Source organism: Ranitomeya variabilis, chromosome 2 (assembly GCF_051348905.1).
Source record: "Ranitomeya variabilis isolate aRanVar5 chromosome 2, aRanVar5.hap1, whole genome shotgun sequence".
NCBI lineage: Eukaryota > Metazoa > Chordata > Amphibia > Anura > Dendrobatidae > Ranitomeya > Ranitomeya variabilis.
In genome coordinates this window covers 273,048,911-273,071,026 of record NC_135233.1, presented here as the reverse complement: position 1 = coordinate 273,071,026, position 22,116 = coordinate 273,048,911, and the positions used below count along the sequence as shown (strand labels likewise).

Here is a 22,116-nt window from a genome sequence, read left to right as displayed (position 1 = left end):
GTGATGTGACCGCTCTGCTGTTAGGGCCGTCACTCAGTCAGGGCAGGGAAGCGGACGCCGGGGGACGCGATTCTGAGTGTATGTACTGTTGTTTTATTTACATTTAACACTGGTAACCAGGGTAATCATCGGAAGCGCGGCGGCCTGCGCTTAACAACCTGATGTTTACCCTGGTTACCCGGGGACCTTGGCATCGTTGGTCGCTGGAGAGCTGTCACACAGACAGCTCTCCAGCGACCAAATAGCGATGCTGCAGTGATCTGCATCATTGTATGTTTCGCTGCAGCATTGTTAAGTGTGAAGGTACCTTTACGGTATGTGTCCACGTTCAGGATTGCATGATGATTTTGTCACGATTTTTCTTCAGTATTTGTAATACAAAACCAGGAGTGGAACAATTAGAGGCAAAGTAGAATAGAAACATATGCACCACTGCTGTATTTATCACCCACTCCTGGTTTTGGGTTACAAAACACTGAAGAAAAATCGTGACCAAATCCTCATGCAATCCTGAGCGTGGACACATACCCTAGTGATTGAAAACACCTCATACACTTTATTGTTTGTAAACACCTCATACAGCAATGAGAGACACACCAAAAAAGGCAAAATAAAAATGGTAAAAAAAAAAGTGTCTGACATTGCATATATGAGTTGTTTGAAACACATAATATGTGTAGACGGCGCACGGTGTGACTTGCTGAGAAGTATACATGAAAGTAAGAACAAATATTGTTGTATTCAAACCAAAGTTTTTTATTTGGGGGAAACAGAAAAAAAAAAAGGGGAAATAAACTTAGGGGGGGGTATCAACCTGTGCCACAAAGGGGGAATGGTAGGTATCTTTTTCGGAATGGGGAGCGGAAAATGAGGATGATGACGACGACGAGGAGGAGGAGGATGTTGACCTATTATAGTCCAGGAGGCTGGATGGCAGGTCTAATGGGGAGCAAACCGCCACCTCTGCAGGGGAGGGAGGAGGCAACACGAGCCTTTGTGAGGTTCTTGGTTGGCTCTGGCTGCTCCTACTGCGGCTAGAGCCCCGACGTCTACTTGTTGTTTGTACTGGAGCAGCCAGAGCCTCAGTGCGTGTCCTCTTTCTTTTGTGTTTTCTTTTTTTGCCTCTTGCGGCAGCTCCCCCAGAATGATGGCTGCGGGAGGATGAGGGCCTGGCAGGAGCAGGAGTCGGCGGCACACTGCTATGGTGCCTGTGGTGGCGTCGCTCGGCACTTGGACCAGGGTGGGGTGGCTGGAGTGACTCTGCAGCAGGAGTCGGAGTCATGCTAGCCAGCGACGGCACTACGGGCAGTGTCGCTGACTGCACGACCCGAGCCTGCTGCAGAGCCCTCACGTAAGAATTGTTGCAGTCCTGCATCACCGAAATCTGGAGTTCCGGCGTAAGGTTTTCCACCATGCCTTTTGCAATTGTGCTAAAGAAATGTTTTGCCGGATTTGTGAGCTCGGCTTCCAGGATTTCAAGGCGCCGTCCCATACTGGACATTTCATCTCTCAACGCCTTGAAACCGTTCTGGAACACCGTGCCCAAGTGCAAAAATTCGGGCATGACTGACCTGTCCGAGGCCCGCTGGCGCTGTCGGGAATACCCGAACGAAGGTGCGCCAGAGGCCTCGGGCAGGGGAAAACCTGACGTACCGGCAGCCGGTTCTCCAGATGATGGTGGTGCAAGCCTGCCGTCGCTGTGGGATGGCTGTGACGGCTCAGATGGCGATCCATGAAGTTCCGCTTCACAGGGGGGAGCTCGCTGGAGGGTGCTGCTGTGTGTCCTGTGAAAAGATAATGAAAAAATTAGTCTTCAATTAATAACCTATCACATACGCCAACTCCTGTCAAAAAAATTACATGACACATCAAAACATTACAATCCCCTGTCTCTCAGTCTGTGTGGCCTATAATAAATTGCTGATTGTTATCGCCAGCTGACCATTAGGGCTCACGATAACAATCATGGACATACCGACGGCCGAAAAAGACTGTACATTCCCTCTGCCAAAGGCAATGCATACCCCTGTCATATTTTTTCAAAATTATTGTGTGAAAAACTAATTTCAAGATGCCGGCTATGTTGCAAAAATAATCTAAAATTTAAGGTCTATAAAAGAATTAAAAAAAAATAAAAACCAGACTTTGCTGATCTGATCGCAGGAATGTCCATGACGTTAGGATCATGTGATCGAGACGTCATCATTATTCCTGCGATCAGAACTACACTGACTCAGAACGTAACCTGTCATGGACTACAAGGACTCTCGCTTAACCTAAAAAAAATACCGTGGATGGCCAATATGCTACGCTGACTACATTGATGGCCAATACACTATGTGCCTGGGAAATGTACTATGTGGATACGTGGCTAGAACGTGTACTATGTGGCTGCGATATAGTGGCCTGTAAATATACTATGTGTGTGGATGCACAATGTACGTGGCTGGCCAATGAACTATGTGGCTGTGCAATATGTTATGTGTCTGGGCAATGTACAATGTGCAATATGGTATGTGGACAAAATACTTACTGTCGGCGGCCAAGGATTGGTCTTAGGAACTGTAATTGGCGGTTGTATTTATATGGAACCGACTTGGCCGCAGCAGCACCACTCCTCGATTGCTCCTCCTCATTCCTGAGCCCCTTATTGAAACGGTCCTTTATGGATCGCCATCTGGTCCTCAACTTTTTCACTGTGAATGCAAAGAAAAAAAAAGGTTACATATGTAGCATTTTAAAAGGATAAAACAACCGTGTGTGATGCAAAGTTTAGGCGTTGATAGCATCACACACGGTTGTGTTTATCCGGGCAAGATGGGTCATAGCAGCGTCTCAGCAATACTCACTAAAGGTGCCTTTGTCCTTCGCTGAGGCACTGTCAAAGCCATCCCACAGCGACTTTGCCACCTCTGCCCACGAACGCCTCAACACCACCTGGTCCATGTGCCGGGGGTCACGGCTGTCCCACAACGGGACACGCTCCTGGATGCTGGAGATCAGGAGCTCCACATCAATACACTCCCTGTGGTCCCGTTGTGAAACCTAGAAAAAATAGAAAACAAAAAGGTTACAAATAGGCAAATATAAACAACCATCATCAGCACCTGGCATGATTTGTACCTTTGCCCTATCCTTTGCCATTTGATGTATGTATATTGATGGTTTCTACACCTGTATTTTTGAATGTTTTTGTGCAGGGAGTTCAACTGTATGTTACCTTCCCCCAAATACTTGCTGCCCTGAAAAGCTATATGTAATTAAGCTTAGTAAACAGCCCTAGTGAAACCAGGTTGCTCCTAATGTTCCTCCCAGCAGGATGCTACTCAAAAAAAAAAGATAAAAAAAAAACAACAAATACTCACTTGCCGGCCTGACGCCACATCTTGGCACCGATCTCCCTGCTCCCGCTGTGTGCCTTCCCCCTCACTTGAAGAAGCCTGTAAAAAAATGTATACAAAAATTAGTGACAATGCTACAAATGGCAGCGAATAGTAAGCAACTGGACATAATTACTCACCGCACTCCCCCTCGCCGATTGCCTATGTTCAGACTCTGACTCACTCGTCATTCTTGCAAGTTTGCTCTGCAATGAAAAAATGAGCAAAAAATCACATCCAAATCTAACACATACAATAAAATAGGCATAAAAAATTAAAACAACCACAATTGACTGTTGACTGATAGGACAATGCAAACTGAAAAAGCGACACCACAACGCCATACATTGCAAGAGAATACAATAGAAGAAACAATACAAGAATAGACCCAAAAAAATTTTACCAAAAAAAGACACCAATGTCCAAATTTTTAAATATAAAAAAACTGTACAGGGAAAAAAAAGGCACAATGAAATAGCAAACTGCACGCAATACTTTACAATAGCAACAAGACATGATCCAAAATAACACCATCTGGTGACATCTACCACAGAAATACATCTGGAAAAGGCGATAAATACCATTCTAGATAATAAGCAATAAACATTACAGGACAACCGCTGTTACAATATACAGCAACCAAAAGAAAAACCATAGTCAAATAGAAAAGAGAACACAAGAAATTTTTAAAAAAGGGCCCAAAAAAAAAAATAAAAAATTTAACTACACACTTGGCTATGGAAACATTCAATACAGGAGATATATATATGGAAGCCATACAGAAAACGACGTAACCATAATACAATTGAACATATAATGGCATATAGCAGCACGGAACAATACAATACAAATGAAACATCATAAATGTAGCCCCCCACCAGCAAGAAAAGACACTCAAGGAAAGAAAAATAAATGCCAACAGCATAATAAAACACAGCAAGACATGAGCATAGAAAACGCCATACGGTTACCCCAACAATAGAAGCCAGAAAAAGACATGCACCACAAATTTTACAATAAAAAATCTTACAAAAAAAAGGCATTGAACATCCGCATGACACAAGAACAACCAAAAATAAATCCAAAACCAATCCAAACCCAGCAAGGCCGCACACAAGAAACGCCAGCATATATCAGAAACACATAAAAAAAAAACTGTTATTATTCAATAACAACCTACAGTGCCATAACCGTACAATATCACAGAGCAAACATTGCACAAATTAAATCAAAAACAAGAAATAAAACACAGAAAAAAAATTATGCAAAGAGAAATATATACTTACAGGTTTGGAAAGCAGGTTGCTCCTCTCAGTGTCTTCTCTGTGTGTTGTGTGGATAGCCTTGTGAAAGACAATGGCAAACCCCCCCCCTTTTTTTATATATATAGTGCTTTTTTTAAGTGTCTAGACAAAGTCTAGACAATGTTTTGCATTTTTGAAAGAAAAACGCATGCGTCGTACAACGCATCACGACGCAAGTACTTGCGTCGTCTGCGTTGTCAATGCAAGTCAATGGGAAAAAAGGCGCATCGACGACGCAAACACGACGCAAACACGACGCATGCGTTTTTTAAAAAGTCTGCGCCGCCCAAAAAATGCAACATGTTGCGTTGGCCGCGCCCTGGCAGGTGCGCCCTAACGCCGCATGCGGCGTACGACGCACCGAAACGCATGACAACGCATGTACATGCGGCGCCATGCGGCCCCAATGTTAAAGATAGGGCCGCACGACGCATGCGTTGCGTTGCGGCGGCGACGCTGCGGCGCACACCGCAAATGTGAACGTAGCCTAACTGATTAAATTACAAAATCCCTAAACATTGTATAATCTAAATGGTCATCTTCAACATTCCTACCACACAACTCCCGTCACTTCTTTATGTTATGCCATGATGCAGACACATGGAAAGCTCCGCAATGTTCTCCTAGAAGAGGGATATCCTTGCTCTGATTGTGTAATATTAAGTCCTTGCTTGCATTCAGAGCTCATTTAACTCGATCAATAACCAATTCATATTTAATCTACCGGCTCTGAAATCATTGCTGATGTTATCTGCTCTTTAAACAATGAGATTAATTTATATTTCATGCTGCCCCTAGAAGTAAGAGCATTAATTGGCCAATAAGTGCTCAGTATTAAACATCTTCCTTTCCTCTTCTCAGAACCTCAGACGATAGTGTCACTTCCTGAAAACCTTTAGAGGAGTCTTTGAAAATTTCTGGATGGTTTACAGATTATAAGATTGCAGATATCACAGTTTGACCTTACTTCACTCACCCATAGTTTTATAGCATTTACTGGTTTATGGACCTAAGATGCCATGGCAGCTCTATAGTGCAGTGTCTAGTAAATGGAGTATTTTAGAACATTTTATATGCTGCTCAAAAAAATAAATGGAACACTTAAACAACACAATGTAACTCCAAGTCAATCACACTTCTTTGAAATCAACCTGTCCAGTTATGAAGCAACATCGATTGTGAATCAATTTATCCCACTGTTCTGCAAATGGAACAGACAACAGATAGAAATTATAGGCAATTAGTGGTTTTGCAGATAGTGACCACAGACCATTTCTCTGTTCTCATCTTTTCTGGCTGTTTTGGTCACTTTTGCATTTTGTGATTGCTCTCATCCCTAGAGGTACAGTAGCATGAGGTGGTGTTTACAGTATAACACATAAAAGTTGCTTAGGTAGTGCAGCTCCTCCAGGATGGCACATCAATACAAGCTGTGGCAAGAAGAGTAGCTGTGTCTGTCCGCACAGTGTCCATAGCATTGAGTAGATACCCGAAGACAGGCCAGTGCACCAGGAGGCGTGGAGGGGGCCATAGGAGGGCAACAACCCAGCAGCAGGACCGCTACCTCCTCCTTTCTGCAATGAGAAAGAGGAAGAGCAGTGCTAGAGCCTGCAAAATTACCTCCAGCAGGAAACTAAGATCCATGTGTCTGCTTAAACTGTCAGAAACAGACTCCATGAGGGTGGTATGAGGGCCACAAGTGGGTGTTGTGCTTACAGCCCAACACCATGCAGAGCGATTGGCATTTGCCAGAGAACACCAAGATTGGCAGATTCGACATTGGCATCCTGTTCTTTTCATGGATGAAAGCAGGTTCACTCTGAGCACATGTGACAGACATGACTGAGTCTGGAGACGTCATGGAGAACGTTCTGCTGCCTGCAACATTCTCCAGCATGACCAGTTTGGCAGTGGGCCAGTAATGGCATGGGGAGGGATTGCTTTGGAGGGCCGGACAGCCCTCCATGTGCTATCCAGAGGTACCCTGACAGCCACTAGGTACCAGGATGAAATCCTCAGACCCATTGTGAGACCATATGCAGGTGCACTGGGCCCTGGGTTCCTTCTGATGCATGACAATGCTAGGCACCATGTGGCTGAAGTATGCCAGCAGTTCCTGCATGATGAAGGCATCGAAGCTATGGGCTGGCCTGCCTATTCCCTAGACTTAAATCCAATCGAGCACATCTGGGACATCCACCAATGCCACGTTGCACCACAGACTGTCCAGGAGCTGACTGATGCTTTAATCCAGGTCTGAGAAAAGATCCCTCAGGATAACATCTGCCTCTTCATGAGGAGCATTCCCAGACGTGGTAGGGAGGTCATACAAGGACTTGGAGGCCACACACAAGACTGAGCATCATTTTCTTGTCTTAAGTCATTTTTCACTGATGTTGGATCAGCCTGTAATTTGATTTCCACTTTGATTTTGACTATCATTCCAAATCCAGACCTCCATGGGATATTAATTTTGAATTACATTGATCATTTTTATGTTTTATTGTTCTCAACACATTACACTATGTAATGCATAAAGATTTGCAACTGGAATATTTTATTCAGTGATATCTAGGATTTGGTGTTTTAGTGTTCCCTTTATTTTTTTGAACAGTGTATATACACTTATTTACATAATAGATAGGAAAAATCCTAACTAATTCTTATAGACTTATCATGGATTCATCAGGTTTTTATTTTCTTGTTTGGAAAGAATATTGTGATGTATGTTTTTGCAGCTTAAAAACTAGGGGAATAGAACTTAGTGATTAGAACTTGGTGAATAGAGCGTATTGCTATTGTGAACACAGGCAGTGACCACTATGTTTTTATCTGTAGATCATCCTTGGAGATGGGAACGTGCTACTCCAATGATCTCCATGATTCATAGATAGAGAAACAATCATTTGGTTCACAGCTAAGGCCAGGTTCACATTGCATTAAAGCAGCCCGTTCAACGCATAGCATTGACGGGCTGCGTTAACGCTATAACATACACGCCATCGCGTTATGCTATACCGCTAGCGCAGATGATTCATGTGTGCTAGCGGTGACGGAGCCTCAGACGCTACAGCCCACGTCTGAGGCACCGTCACTGAATAATTCTGGGGTTTTGTTTTTTTTCTCATTATGCAGTTTACCAATCAGATTAATTTACTTAATATTTTGATAGTTTGGACTTTTACGAATGCAGGAATGCAAATTATGTGTATATTTTTTTAACTGTTTTATTTTTAAAGATGTAAAAAAACCCTTTTTTTCTAATTTTTTACTGTATTTAATAGGTCCCTTAGGGGATTTGAAGCCACAATCATCTGATTGCTTGTGCTATACATAGCAGTGCATAAGAACTGTTTGGGCAATAGGCCATGTTTTTAAGGGATTAAGTTTTGGGAGACTCGGTGGGTCTCGGGAATTTGCAAGTTAAGGCAGAATGGCCTTGTTGAAGAACTGTTGCATATACCTTTGTTGCCGTGAAGGCCTGTGTTTGAGTGTCCCTGAAGGAAAATTGTAGGGACTGTTATAATACCCTCGTGACTAGGTTGGCCTAAAATAGCCATGTGGGCTGGATTTTTGCTTTATTTCTGTAGTGCCTGTTGCACTTTTTTCCCGGATTAAGGGTACCACAATGACTGGAGGGTTGTATACCCTAAATGATGGACTGTTGGTGATGTTCATTGACTTTCATTGACTGTGTACTACCTCATTTCCAGGGTCCTTAACCAAGAAGGACCAAGTTTATTTGTATCTATGGACTTTGTTAATTCCTGTTACAGGGTCCTTAACCGGGAAGGACTGGATGGTGTGACAGCTTGAAGGAGCCATCTAGACATCACGAGGCCAAGAATTTGTGGTATTGTTTTACACTGCCACATTGCTTTTATGTCCTGTAGATGCAGGATTGCCGAGGACTGCAATTTTTAAAAAGGGTGTGTGTGTGGAGAAGTTGTCCTGACACCCTTTCTGATTACTTCTGTAATGTTATTGTACACTATGGACCTCGTTTTATGTGACATAGTTATGTGATTTTACTTTCACTAGCTTGCAGCATCTTTTTAGCTTAGGATAGAGTTAACACTTTATGCAAGCCCATGTGAGGAGGAATTACAGAGGCATTTATACAGGAAGCTAGTTTCTGTTAGAGAGATGGAGCTGAGCTTCTGAAGTAGAAGCATCATATAGCTACAGGCAACAAGTGGAAAGTGTGCTGCAGTTGAGAATCAAAGGGTTAAAGTGCAGAATTAAGTTACAGAAGCTGGTTACCATCCAACGACTGGAGTACAGAGGTTGAAAGGAAGTCACAGCAACACACATTGACCCATGTAACTAATATACAAAGAATATTCTTCACTTACTGTGAGTAACAGCAGTGGCATAAATAGGCTGACGGAGGTGTGATTCCCATAGGCAGCTAATGAGGAGTGGACTACTGACAATGTGTAAAGTAGGTGTGGGAGGACTTACTTGAATCTCTATCTGACGAGGAAGGAGCACGGGGTTCTGCAACGGAGTGTAGGATATTGACAGTGGTAGAATAAATATTCTGTTACTCTACAACTGTACCGAACATCATCATTATGCCGTTTATCCACTCTTGGGAAACATGCTTAAGAATTCAAGTAAGCTTGTCTTTAACTCTTTAAAATGGTTGTTGGCCTCCCTGATTTGTCGCATGAACCTAAGGATCCCATACCTCGTACCACTTGTTCCCCAGAAAGGGGTAAGCAATAAGTAACAAGAGAAATCCAGGTCAATGAACTTGTGAACAAACTTCTTTGTTTATTCACCAAAAGTGCTCAGCAGAGGGTAAAACAGCAGCAGCAGCGTTGACAGTTACATGATATGCGACATCAATGCGTTTCAGGTAACTACGCACCCTTGGTTCATGATTAAGGGTGCACCCACACCTTCTGATCTGTCACATGGTCTTGGAGGGTACCATCACATCCACGTTCCTTAACATTACTCTTTCTCATATTGAATGGGTTATGATAAAAAAGATTTCTTGGCTTTATTTTTCACAAGTGCCTTCACAGAGGTGTTATGTACAAATTCCCTGTATCTAGCAATGTGTGGTTACTTTTTTTTTTAGATATCAGCAACAGCAGACTCATGAAAATTACAGGTAAGTAGTCACGTTTGCGTATCTCTGCACGGTTTGCGACAGTCGTACAACTGCTAGATAAAGAGATGCTATTTATTTAACCAATAGAATTAAAAAAAAAAAATTATATTGCCTTATTGAGACACGCCAACATCAGACTCAGGGAAATTACTGGTAAATAATGACTTTTCTGTAGCTCAGCAGGTTTTGCGCCAGTCACACAACTGCTAGATAAATATTAGCTATCTCAGCAATAGGCAAGGAATATTATTTAGCAATTAGCTTTTAAAACGGATGTTATTATATGCTGGCACTGAGGAATATTATTTACGGTAGTTGTAAAAAAAGGTTTTTTTATATGCTGGTACACAGGAATATTATGTAGCTCCAAAAAAAATGGTTTAGCATATGCTGAAACTAACTAATATTATTTGGCTCTAAAAATAGCTGCTTTGTATATTATGGTAGGGAATGAAACCCTGCCTATCTCTCCCTATTCCCACAGTCTGTTTCACTCTCCCTTGTATTATATCTCTCCCTATGCTATCTCCACCTAACAAAGAACTAATCTTCACCCTCAGTAGCTCTTAAAAGAGCTTTTTGGAATCATGAACTCTCCCTATATGCTGCTTTCACCCTCCCTACGCTGTTTCCGGCTGCAATGTGCACAAGATGGTGCCGGCAGGGATTATATACACCCTATGACTCTGTAAGGCCAGCTAATCACAGTAATGCCAAACCAAAGATGTTGCTGGCATTACTGTGATTGGCTAGGAAGCTCAGCAAGTTCATTGGCTGCAAATAAAGTGTCAAGAATGCTTGGCGGGTCACTCGAATATACTGAGGCGAATAGCAAATTACTTGTGGAGTAATTAATAGCCCGATTAGCATACTTTTGGTGCAACTAACAAGTAGTCCCAAATGTATTCGCTCATCACTAAAAGTAATCTCACCTTTGTGACCTTGGAAATGTCACCAGCGGCCGTTTTTGTGCTCTCATTAATTCAGCTATTGCCAAGCACGCATCACCTTCCTCAGCCTCTATGGAATAGCATAGCCTTCGTTATTGTGAGGATTTAAAGTGAACTCCCTCTGTTCGCTTCATACAATCATATCCATTATTCAACCTCCTGTCCTTTCAAATCTGTCTCAAATTTAAGCAGAAAGAATCATATCGAAAAGCCTGAAAGCGACCTGAAAGCCTGGATAATATTGTGGCCGAAGTTATGGAGGCTGCTATGCCCAAGGTTTTGTTTTGTAGCTAAGCACAGAAACAATGACTAATTAAATAAAATGGAAAAATTCTGGAGCACCTCGGTGGTGCAGTGGTTAGTAGTGTTGCCTTGGGGTTTTAGATTTGACCCAATCAAGGTCACCACCTGCATCGAGTTTGCATGTTCTTCCCATGTCTGGGTAGATTTCTGATGATCTTTGGGCTATAAAAAGAACAAAAAATAATAATATGCTGAGTAATGAAGTCCAAATTCCTAATACACTCACTTAGACATCACATTCCTAATATTGTATTAATTTATACATTTGTTTAGCTTTTCAGCACTTTTCTTAGAGATTGTCCATTACATTCTATAATTTCCCCACAGATTTAAAACTTGTGTAAGGAGGTTGCTTTCCCTGCTCTTTACCTGGAACCACTTAGTGAGACAGCTGGATTGTTGGGGGGGAAGACTTCCTGCCCTGGACACAAGGGACCATGTGACTGCTGGGGGCAGAGAGGAAGAGATAGGGGTGTGGTTAGAAAAGAGCGGGAGAGCAGAGCACGCGAGACAGAGGGGACAGCGCGCCAGAGGGAAAGCAGGCTGCAGCGCCGCGCTCCCCAAAAGAGAGTACTCCCCGTAAGGGCACTGAGGCTGAGATACCAGCCGTAGCGAAGGCTGGATGTGAGAGTGTGGACTTGGAAGCCTCCATAATCAGAGAAGACATATCCCCTTACAGTGACCTGAGTGCGCAGCCCCGGTGACCACACTGACAAGCCAGGACCCCTGAGTGTGACAAAGTAAACTGCTCAGTGTGTGTGTAGCATTGCTGCTGCAGAGAGAGACTGTCAGCCTAATATACAGAGACTGGCAGCAGAGTGGCTGTGTGACTTCCTGCTTCCAGCTTCACTGGGAGAAAAGACTGCAAAGACTTAACCCCGGAGTCTCCAGTTCCCAGGAGAGTCTTCAGGATCTTCAAGCGCTGCTGGTGACTGTATCCACGTTGAACCCTCCAGTCAGGACCGCCCTGGACTGATAAGTTACAAGAACATTTGTTAACCGTTTCGATTCCGCTTAACTGTTTACTGTTTGCTTTATCTATTAACCCCCTGTTTACTCCCTGCGAGGAAAATCTTACTCCTGTTAATAAATTCCTCTCAACAGTTGGTCTGTCTGTTCTGTGATGACATACTCAACCCTGCACTCTATTACAATTGTATGGAAGCATTTTTGTAAATACCTCTTGTTGTCATCTCTGTCTGTGAGTGGCACTATCATTGACCGCTTGCTCGGTATCATCTATCTCTGGCTGCAGCCACCGCTGACATCCGCTGATGTTACGTCAAGTTCCATAATGCCTGGCATCACCCAGGCATGAATCAATTGCGTGCCCCCCCCTGATTGACTGACCTGTGGGCGGAGTTTCACCGTGCACCACAGCTCAGTATCCAGCTCGCGCTTTTCCTCTGTCCTCTGTTTTCATTAGCCGCAAGCTGGATACTGGGTTGTGACATGCGGTGAAACACTGCCCACAGCCCAAACAGGAGGGGTGCGCGCAACTGGGTCACACCTGGGGAGAGAAGGCATTCTGGAACTTGACGTGATATCAGCGGATGTCAGCGGCAGTTACAGCCGGGATCACGTCAGCGATTGCGCCGCTCACAGGCACAGATGAAAAGAAGAGGTACTTGCAGAAATACTTCTATTCAAGGTTTAAATCTGTGGGGGAATGATAGAATGTAGTGGACAATCTCTTTAAGCTTCTAGCAGTTCCATCCTTGCTGGAAGCTGTAGCTGCCTTCATCAGTCTGTTAACGCATTGCCTATATTAATCACATACAAACAGTAATGTAATTTTGGCCACATCTCTTCACTCACTGATTGCCACTGTGTGCCCTCTTGGACCAAAAGGATTGAGAATAAAACAAATGAACAAATGTATTACCTCTCTAACAGATGAAAGATATACTAGCCCCAGAGGAAGCAGGATGCTGGTCCTGCAGGTCCACTTTACTCATGTTCGTTTTTGCAACACAAATAAGAAAGAAGGGAGGAGAGATGTACATAAAGGATTGATTTGCAGAGTGCGTAGGACTGGAGGATGACTGGTATACCTGGAGATGTGCTTTCTCAATAATCTAGTTATGAACATGACCCATGGAGTTAAACATCCCTACTAATAACAAATGGCAGCAATAATGAGGTTAGGTGGCCATGTGTGCACTGTATTATGGGAATATGTGATAATTATACAATAGTGTATTGCCTCTTCATACCTTTTATATTCACAAATCAGACTGAGGACAAAGGAGAATGTGACGATAGATTGCTCCACAATTCCCACACATTAAGAACTACGCTAGTAGTATAGATACTGGCATGTAATGCATATATTTTTTCTCCTATATCATGTTTGTTAACATAGTTTTAAAGTGTAACATAACTACTTCTTAGACATACAGATTTTTGTTTCCTCAATATATATATATATAATATTCATTATGTAAACCAGGGGGTAGGTCAGTGAGGGATCATTGACCTATCAGAAGCCATTCTGGTGAAGACCTAAGCAAAGGATCACTTTAAGACCCCCTACAGGCTGCCCCAGAGCACGAGCGTATCATTAACTCAAAACTGAAAATAAAGATTAAACAACAACCACAAGACGGATTTCATCAACCAAGGTATCATTTTAATCAGTATAATGGCGCCGACGTGACACTGTCTGTAGGTTACTGTGCACAATCCTGCTGACAGGTTGCCTTTAATGTTTGTTCTGTGTGTGCTCTGAAGGAGAAGCTAACCCACAGAGCTGTACTCTTGCTAATGAGAGCTGAACCCTGTTTTCTTATCAGTTGGACTCTGCAGCAATACAGACTGTAAAGGGTGCCTTTTGTTGATGCCAAAAAGTCTGAATATGTCTGTTTTTCTGTTTCTGTTTTCGACCTGGTTTATGATGCACATTTTAATAAACCAGCAGAAGTTTTAAACTAAAAGCATTCCTTTGACTACTACATTAAGCAGATGAGTGAGCCAATCTGCCACACCATGCATAGAAATGTTATGATGTGTCTTTAAGGTAATGTCAAAGACATAGTAGAAATTTTTGGAGTGGTGCAATCAACAATTTGGTACATTCCCAAGAAGTAGGAATGCACTGGTGAGACCAACAACACTAAGGCTATCCAGATATCTTAGATGGCTGTTGGCCAAACAATGTTTTGGCTAATCGTTCATCCGAAAGCCATCTCAGCCAACTCCTCCATATGCAGGAGCACTCTTTCAGCCAAGTGCTCCTGTGTTCTCTATGAGAAAATTGCTGATGGACACTTTGGTCAGCAGCTTATCTGAGGAAGAACAACATGAAACATGATCGATAGTTTAAAATCGGATATGCAATCTCTCTCAAACATCAGGCAGTCGGTGCCCTGATACACATTAGACCATTGGCCGAACCCATTAATATCATCCAGTTCAGCTGACATTTGTTTAATGTGTATGAGAGCCTTAAGACACCAATCCCAAGGCCAGGAGGAGCATGGAGATCAATGTAAATGGTTGCAAAATTATTTATTTAGTGATGAAAATTCCCATCAAAAAATCTAGCTCAGTGAAGGAGCCTCTCAAAGTGTCAGCTATACTGGCAAGGATAGTCTACGATCTACAAACACCTTCAAGGTGCCTTCAAGATGCTAACCAGAGGTAATAGATTGGCTTTTTAGATATACTCTAGTAAAGTCTAACCAGTTCTGTAACAAGATCCTATGGACACATGAAACTAAGATTAACTTGTACCAAGATGAGGCGAAGAGAACCAAATAAAAAAGGAACAGAAGGACTCAGGATTAGTGATGAGCGAGTGTACTCGTTGCTCGGGTTTTCCCGAACACGCTCGGGTGGTCTCCGAGTATTTATGACTGCTCGGAGATTTAGTTTTCCTCGCAGCAGCTGTAGGATTTGCGACTGTTAGACAGTTTGTTTACATGTGGAAATTCTCTAGCAACCAGGCAACCCCCACATGTACTCTGCCTGGGTAGTAGCTGTAAATCATTCAGCTGAGGTGATGTAAACTAAACCTCTGAACACTAACAAATACTTGTTGGTCACCCAAGCGTGCTCGGGAAAACCAGAGCAACAAGTACACTCGCTCATCACTACTCAGGATCCAAAGCATATCACATCATCTGTGGTTCTCTTGTCTAGAATTAGGTTTGGACTGTTACGTTTTAGGCTGTAAAATGGAGTGACAATGCAAAAAACAATGTAATTTCTAATTTGTTAATGTAAAGTTTTTGTAAAACCCTTTAAAGTAAAATGATGTCTTTCTTTCGAATGCATTGTGGACAGAGGACAAATTCTGAAAATGTTTCTGGACCAATCTGTATGTAACACTTCAAATATTAGGCAGCGAACGATGTTTTTGATGCAGTGTGCTGGGCAGGGCCGGACTGGGACTAAAATTCAGCCCTGGCATTTGAAGTTACACAGGCCCACTTGTCACATGGTGACTGTATAATATCTTTGTACACTTGTAGGCAGGGCCGGTTTTAGGCAAAGTGGGGCCCTAGGCAAAGTTTAAAATGGGTCCCCAAATGCTAACATATTGCACATCACACAGAAGCCTTTCTGTTGTATTTACGTGCGCTGAGTTCAGGCCGCTAAACGAGTTTGATCGACAATACTGAAGTTGTTCAACGCTTGTTTCCCGGCCTCTTTCCACCAGCTGAGGAATAATGATGAGACAGAACGATCACTAATAGATCACCATACAGTATCATGTTTTCAGCAGCACATCTACAGTTTACACTGGCAATGTGCTGCTGACAACAAGGCTTTTTGTTCCAGCAAAAACAATCCGAATATGCAGCATTTTACTTGTTTAGTAAAATACACCCCATAGTCCTCCATATATTATAATGTGCTCCATAGTCCTCCATATAGTATAATACACTCCCTATAGTCCTCCATATATTAAAATACACTGCTCAGTCCTCCACATAGTATAATACACTCCTCATAGTCCTCCATATAGCATAATACAATCCTCATAGTCCTCCATATAGCATAATACAATCCTCATTGTGCTCCATATAGTATAATGCACCGCCACAGTCATCCATGTAGTACAATTCACTTCCCATAGTATAATGCACCCCATAGTTCTTCATATAGTATAACGTATTCCCCATAGTCCTCGATACAGTATAATGCAGCCCACATATAGTATAATGCAGCCACCCCAGAGTATAATGCAGCCACCCCAGAGTATAATGCAGCCACCCCAGAGTATAATGCAGCCACCCCAGAGTATAATGCAGCCACCCCACAGAGTATAATGCAGCCACCCCAGAGTATGTAACCCCCATAGAATATAATACAGCCCACCTCCCCATAATATATAATGTAGCCCCCCATAGAATATAATGCAGCCCCCCATAGTATATAACGCAGCCTCCCCCATAGAATATAATATACCCCCACAATAGTATATAACACAGCCACATAGTACATAACATGGCCTCCCCCATAGAATATAATATACTCCCCATAGTATATAGCAAAGCCCGCATATTATATAGCACAAACCGCATAGTATACAGCACAGCCTGCATACTATAGCACAGCTCGCGTAGTAGATAACACAGCCCACACAGCAGTATTCAGCACAGACCACACAGTAGTATACAGCACAGACCACACAGTAGTATACAGCACAGCCCACGTAGAAGTATACAGCACAGTCCACACAGTAGTATACAGCACAACCCACAGAGTAATATATACAGCACAGCCCACAAAGTAATATATACAGCACAGCCCACAAAGTAATATATACAGCACAGCCCACAGAGAACTATATACAGCACAGCCCACAGAGAACTATATACAGCACAGCCCACAGAGAACTATATAAAGCACAGCCCAGAGTACTATATACAGCACAGCCCAGAGTACTATATAAAGCACAGCCCAGAGAGTACTATATACAGCACAGCCCAGAGAGTACTATATACAGCACAGCCCAGAGAGTACTATATACAGCACAGCCCACAGAGTACTATATACAGCACAGCCCACAGAGTACTATACACAGCACAGCCCACAGAGTACTATATACAGCACAGCCCACAGAGTACTATATACAGCACAGCCCACAGAGTACTATATACAGCACAGCCCACAGAGTACTATATACAGCACAGCCCACAGAGAACTATATACAGCACACAGTAGTATACAGCACAGAGCACAGCCCACAGAGAACTATATACAGCCCACAGTAGTATACAGCACAGAGCACAGCCCACAGAGAACTATATACAGCCCACAGTAGTATACAGCACAGAGCACAGCCCACAGAGAACTATATACAGCACAGAGCACAGCCCACAGAGAACTATATACAGCCCACAGTAGCATACAGCACAGAGCACAGCCCACAGATAACTATATACAGCCCACAGTAGTATACAGCACAGAGCACAGCCCACAGAGAACTATATACAGCACAGAGCACAGCCCACAGAGAACTATATACAGCCCACAGTAGCATACAGCACAGAGCACAGCCCACAGATAACTATATACAGCCCACAGTAGTATACAGCACAGAGCACAGCCCACAGAGAACTATATACAGCACAGAGCACAGCCCACAGAGAACTATATACAGCCCACAGTAGCATACAGCACAGAGCACAGCCCACAGATAACTATATACAGCCCACAGTAGTATACAGCACATAGCACAGCCCAGAGAGCTATATACAGCCCACAGTAGTGTACAGCACAGAGCACAGCCCACAGAGAACTATATACAGCCCACAGCAGTATACAGCACAGAGCACAGCCCACAGAGAACTATATACAGCCCACAGCAGTATACAGCACAGAGCACAGCCCACAGAGAACTATATATAGCACAGAGCACACAGTAGTATACAGCACAGAGCACAGCCCACAGAGAGCTATATACAGCCCACAGCAGTATACAGCACAGAGCACAGCCCACAGAGAACTATATACAGCCCACAGCAGTATACAGCACAGAGCACAGCCCACAGAGAACTATATATAGCACAGAGCACACAGTAGTATACAGCACAGAGCACAGCCCACAGAGAGCTATATACAGCCCACAGCAGTATACAGCACAGAGCACAGCCCACAGAGAACTATATATAGCACAGAGCACAGCCCACAGAGAGCTATATACAGCCCACAGCAGTATACAGCACAGAGCACAGCCCACAGAGAACTATATACAGCCCACAGTAGTATACAGCACAGAGCACAGCCCACAGAGAGCTATATACAGCCCACAGTAGTATACAGCACAGAGCACAGCCCACAGAGAACTATATACAGCCCACAGCAGTATACAGCACAGAGCACAGCCCACAGAGAACTATATACAGCCCACAGCAGTATACAGCACAGAGCACAGCCCACAGAGAACTATATATAGCACAGAGCACACAGTAGTATACAGCACAGAGCACAGCCCACAGATAGCTATATACAGCCCACAGCAGTATACAGCACAGAGCACAGCCCACAGAGAACTATATACAGCCCACAGTAGTATACAGCACATAGCACAGCCCACAGAGAACTATATACAGCCCACAGCAGTATACAGCACAGAGCACAGCCCACAGAGAACTATATACAGCCCACAGCAGTATACAGCACAGAGCACAGCCCACAGAGAACTATATATAGCACAGAGCACACAGTAGTATACAGCACAGAGCACAGCCCACAGAGAGCTATATACAGCCCACAGCAGTATACAGCACAGAGCACAGCCCACAGAGAACTATATACAGCCCACAGCAGTATACAGCACAGAGCACAGCCCACAGAGAACTATATACAGCCCACAGCTCTTCTCTTCCTCCCCTCACCTCCTCCGAGAATGGCCCCACAGTCCAGAAAAAAAAAAAACTCTCCTCACCTCTCCTCGTGCCCAGCGTTGCTTCCTGGTTCCTGCTCCTGTCTCAGCAGCTGCAGTCTGCCCGGGACACAGCAGGTGCGCGATGATATGACATCATCGCGCACCCGCAGTGTCAGACGCAGAGCGGGGAATGATGGGAGAGGAGCGTCTGTAGACGCTCTCTCCTCCATCATTGCATTCAACTGTACCGGCGTCTATACGCCGGTATAGTTGAATGCGACGGCGGGGGCGGCGGATTGAGCGGCCCACCACTGGCACCGGCCCTTCTGGCATTTGCCAGAAGTGCCCTATGGCCAGTCCGGCCCTGGTGCTGGGCAACTTGTTGGCATACTCTCCTTGAGCGAGCCTGTTTTCATATGCACAGTAAGTTAAGCAATGATAACACATGACTTAAAGAGCCAAGAGCCATCTCTCATGCTCCTAAATCTCAAAAACCACCGTATTGTAACAACTCATGAAATATATGTACTACTTGAATTTGCAATGCTGTTTAATTTATAGAATTTCATTTAATACATTTTCATGTTCTCTTAATTTTTAAATTATTCATCATCATCAAATATTTAAAAAGAAAAAATATACGTTGTCCACACATGGATTTATCTTCATAAACTCACTTATAACCTCTACTAAGTGGCATCTATACCAATATTAAGTTCAGAACCAAACATCCTTCAAGTTGCATCAACCCAGCACCTACAGGGGTAGACCCAGATGCCCAACAGCACCCATTCTACCAGTGTAGACCTCTTGACCCTGGGCTACAGGTTGATATTCTATACTCATCTCTTGCCCAGTGATGGCATGATCCTTCATAACATAAGGGAAATTCCATGAAATATGAATTCATCTCTTAGTGTTTTCCCACCTTCAGTGTACTGCATCCTTTATTCCCTACAGCTCTGTGGTTTCATAGTTTTGGCAGAATATTGTCTTGAATCATTTTCAGATTAAGATGCCAGTGGTTTACTAACAGAGAACATAAATACACAGATGACATCCTAATGACACTATTATAATACAGGGCTTGTGACCCTGGCAATTAATGTTTTGACGGCAACTATTTTTGTCAGACATGGAAGATGTTAGTGGACTGTGCCAAGACTTTCTGTGAATGCATTGTGACAATAAATAACTAAAATTCCTCCAATTAAACACACGGCCCTGTCAACAATTATATCACCAATTACTGAAGGAAATCCACGTAGATGGATTGTTCCTTGCAGCTCACATAAGGGTATATACCTGGGGTGTAGTCTGGCCTGGGGACATTATCTCCTATTGTTAATACTTGAATACAATATATGGTTACAGCGAGCTTATAGAGAATGTTCATAATTTTATAGCATGTTTTTTTTTAGATGACTACATTCTATGCTGATTAATTTCTTAATGGGGTTGTCCATAGAAAAAAATAGAATTGTATTATTAAAAAATAATAAACAGTGGGAAACTCACCTGCTCTCACCATCGTGGATCTTGCATATATAACAGGACCATTGTGATTGGCTGCAGCAGTCAGGTGACTTAATGTGTCATCCGATGTTTCTCTGATGATTTGCTGTTCCAAGCACGTGACCCACTGCAACCAATCACAGGCTTCATCAGGCATGCAAAATCCAATGACTAGAGTTATCTGCACTGGATCCATGAGGGTAACAGCAGGTAAGAATCCCTGTATTTGTTATTACTCATTATTCTATGGCTATAAAACTATGCCTTTTTTTTATCTATCTGGATTAAAGCTCCATTTTTCTGATACATGAGTCCAAATCCCAAGACTTAAAAATGACCTAAGGGACTTCTCATTTAGTTCTAATTTTTATGGTTTTTACCAAGGAGGCCATTGCTCACAGGAATCTCTGGGGCGTGTCTTTAGGCTGCTCTACATAATTACCCTGTGGGCAACACCCCCTTGTATACAAATTAGCAATAAATAAAAAGTCCCATATCTCTGGCTAAAAAAACAACAAAAACAGAATGCTTAGGGGAGCAGGAGGAATAAAATAAGATCAAAAACTGAGAGTTAAATAATAAAATATTGCTGTCCTCCTGTTCTCTTTAGAGGTAGTTTTTTTTAATGTGTTCCATGTATAGCAGTATGCATTAAGCTCCCCAGTTCCCTTTAGTAGAGGCCACAGGGAGTTTGAATTTTATCACTTAGGGCTGTCCGTACACTTACATTTTTTAAGAATAGTATAGAATAATAAAGTAGTACTAATCTCCTTGCCCCTCCTCTGCCTCTGCCATTTTGTAGCTCTCTTGGCTCACCTTTTGTCTCCGTAACCTCCTATTAGCTACAGCCGTCACAAGTTATTTAAAAAAAAAGTAGGGAATAAAAGCTACTGGCAGTGGTGACCAGTGGACTGTGCAAGTCAATATGTTTCCCTGTTTTGTCTTACAATCAGGAACATTCCAATGATTCAGCCAAATGTGTTTTTCCTGATAAGTCATGAGTGTTGGTGTTTGACCCTTAATACTGAATTTGCCCTTTGTCATAAAATGTATTTTTGTCTTTCTGGCTTTCCTAAATGCTTTATATTTTGGTGTTTTATAAGACACAATTATGTGTTCTTGATGCTTGCATTATTCCTATTGCCAATACCATTCCAGCACTTTGACTCTATAAGGTCTACATTAATCCATGTCATAGGAGGAGTAGAATAACACTTGAGTTGGGCTTACGAGACATCTGTCTGAGTGTCGATCTCTATGAATGGTTTTTAGGTTATTACAGATGGTTGCTGGCTGTGCAGTGGCTGGGCTATGATGTGTTCTGTCGTCTGATGTGCTCCGAGCGCGGCCCCTTTGGTATAGAGGAGACCCACAGGGGCCTAATTACCATGCTCTCCTTTCAGTCTCACGCACAGAGTAACTTCAACTTCATTTAAATTCCTGTCTGACTATGTGGCTGCTTTCTGCATATAAAAAATTGATTTCTGTAAAGAAAAGACATTCTTACTGTTTACGCCTAATATACCAAGTACACGCCATGTACTCTCTGCTGGTTCACGTTTATTCACGCACATTTGTAATACCACATTTTGGGTGGATTGTAGCTTATTCTCAATGAATGCCCAACTTGAAGATGTTTAACACCTATTGTTTGAAAATGTAGTTCACTTCTCACTGCACACTATTCATACTTTGGGGT

General features: G+C 43.0%; 1 protein-coding gene across 1 annotated transcript; it reads right to left on the bottom strand.

Annotated features, from left to right (window-relative positions):
* Window positions 1–796: 796 nt before the first annotated feature.
* LOC143803719 (uncharacterized) lies at window positions 797–6,361 on the bottom strand. Its single transcript, XM_077281496.1, has 5 exons — window positions 6,305–6,361; window positions 3,366–3,440; window positions 2,850–3,045; window positions 2,534–2,696; window positions 797–1,784 (listed from the first exon to the last, which is right to left on the bottom strand). Exons 1-5 carry the CDS (start codon window positions 6,359–6,361, stop codon window positions 797–799), a joined length of 1,479 nt encoding a protein of 492 aa, XP_077137611.1.
* Window positions 6,362–22,116: the final 15,755 nt, after the last annotated feature.

Excerpts from the sequence above, each read along its gene's own strand:
- LOC143803719 (XM_077281496.1), bottom strand. The coding sequence starts at position 6,361 with ATGGAGTCTGTTTCTGACAGTTTAAGCAGACACATGGATCTTAGTTTC. Across the intron at positions 3,441-6,304 it reads ATCTTAGTTTCCTGCTGGAG|GCTTCTTCAAGTGAGGGGGA; the intron begins GTAATTTTGCAG and ends ATTTTTTTACAG. Across the intron at positions 1,785-2,533 it reads CCAATCCTTGGCCGCCGACA|GACACACAGCAGCACCCTCC; the intron begins GTAAGTATTTTG and ends ATCTTTTCACAG.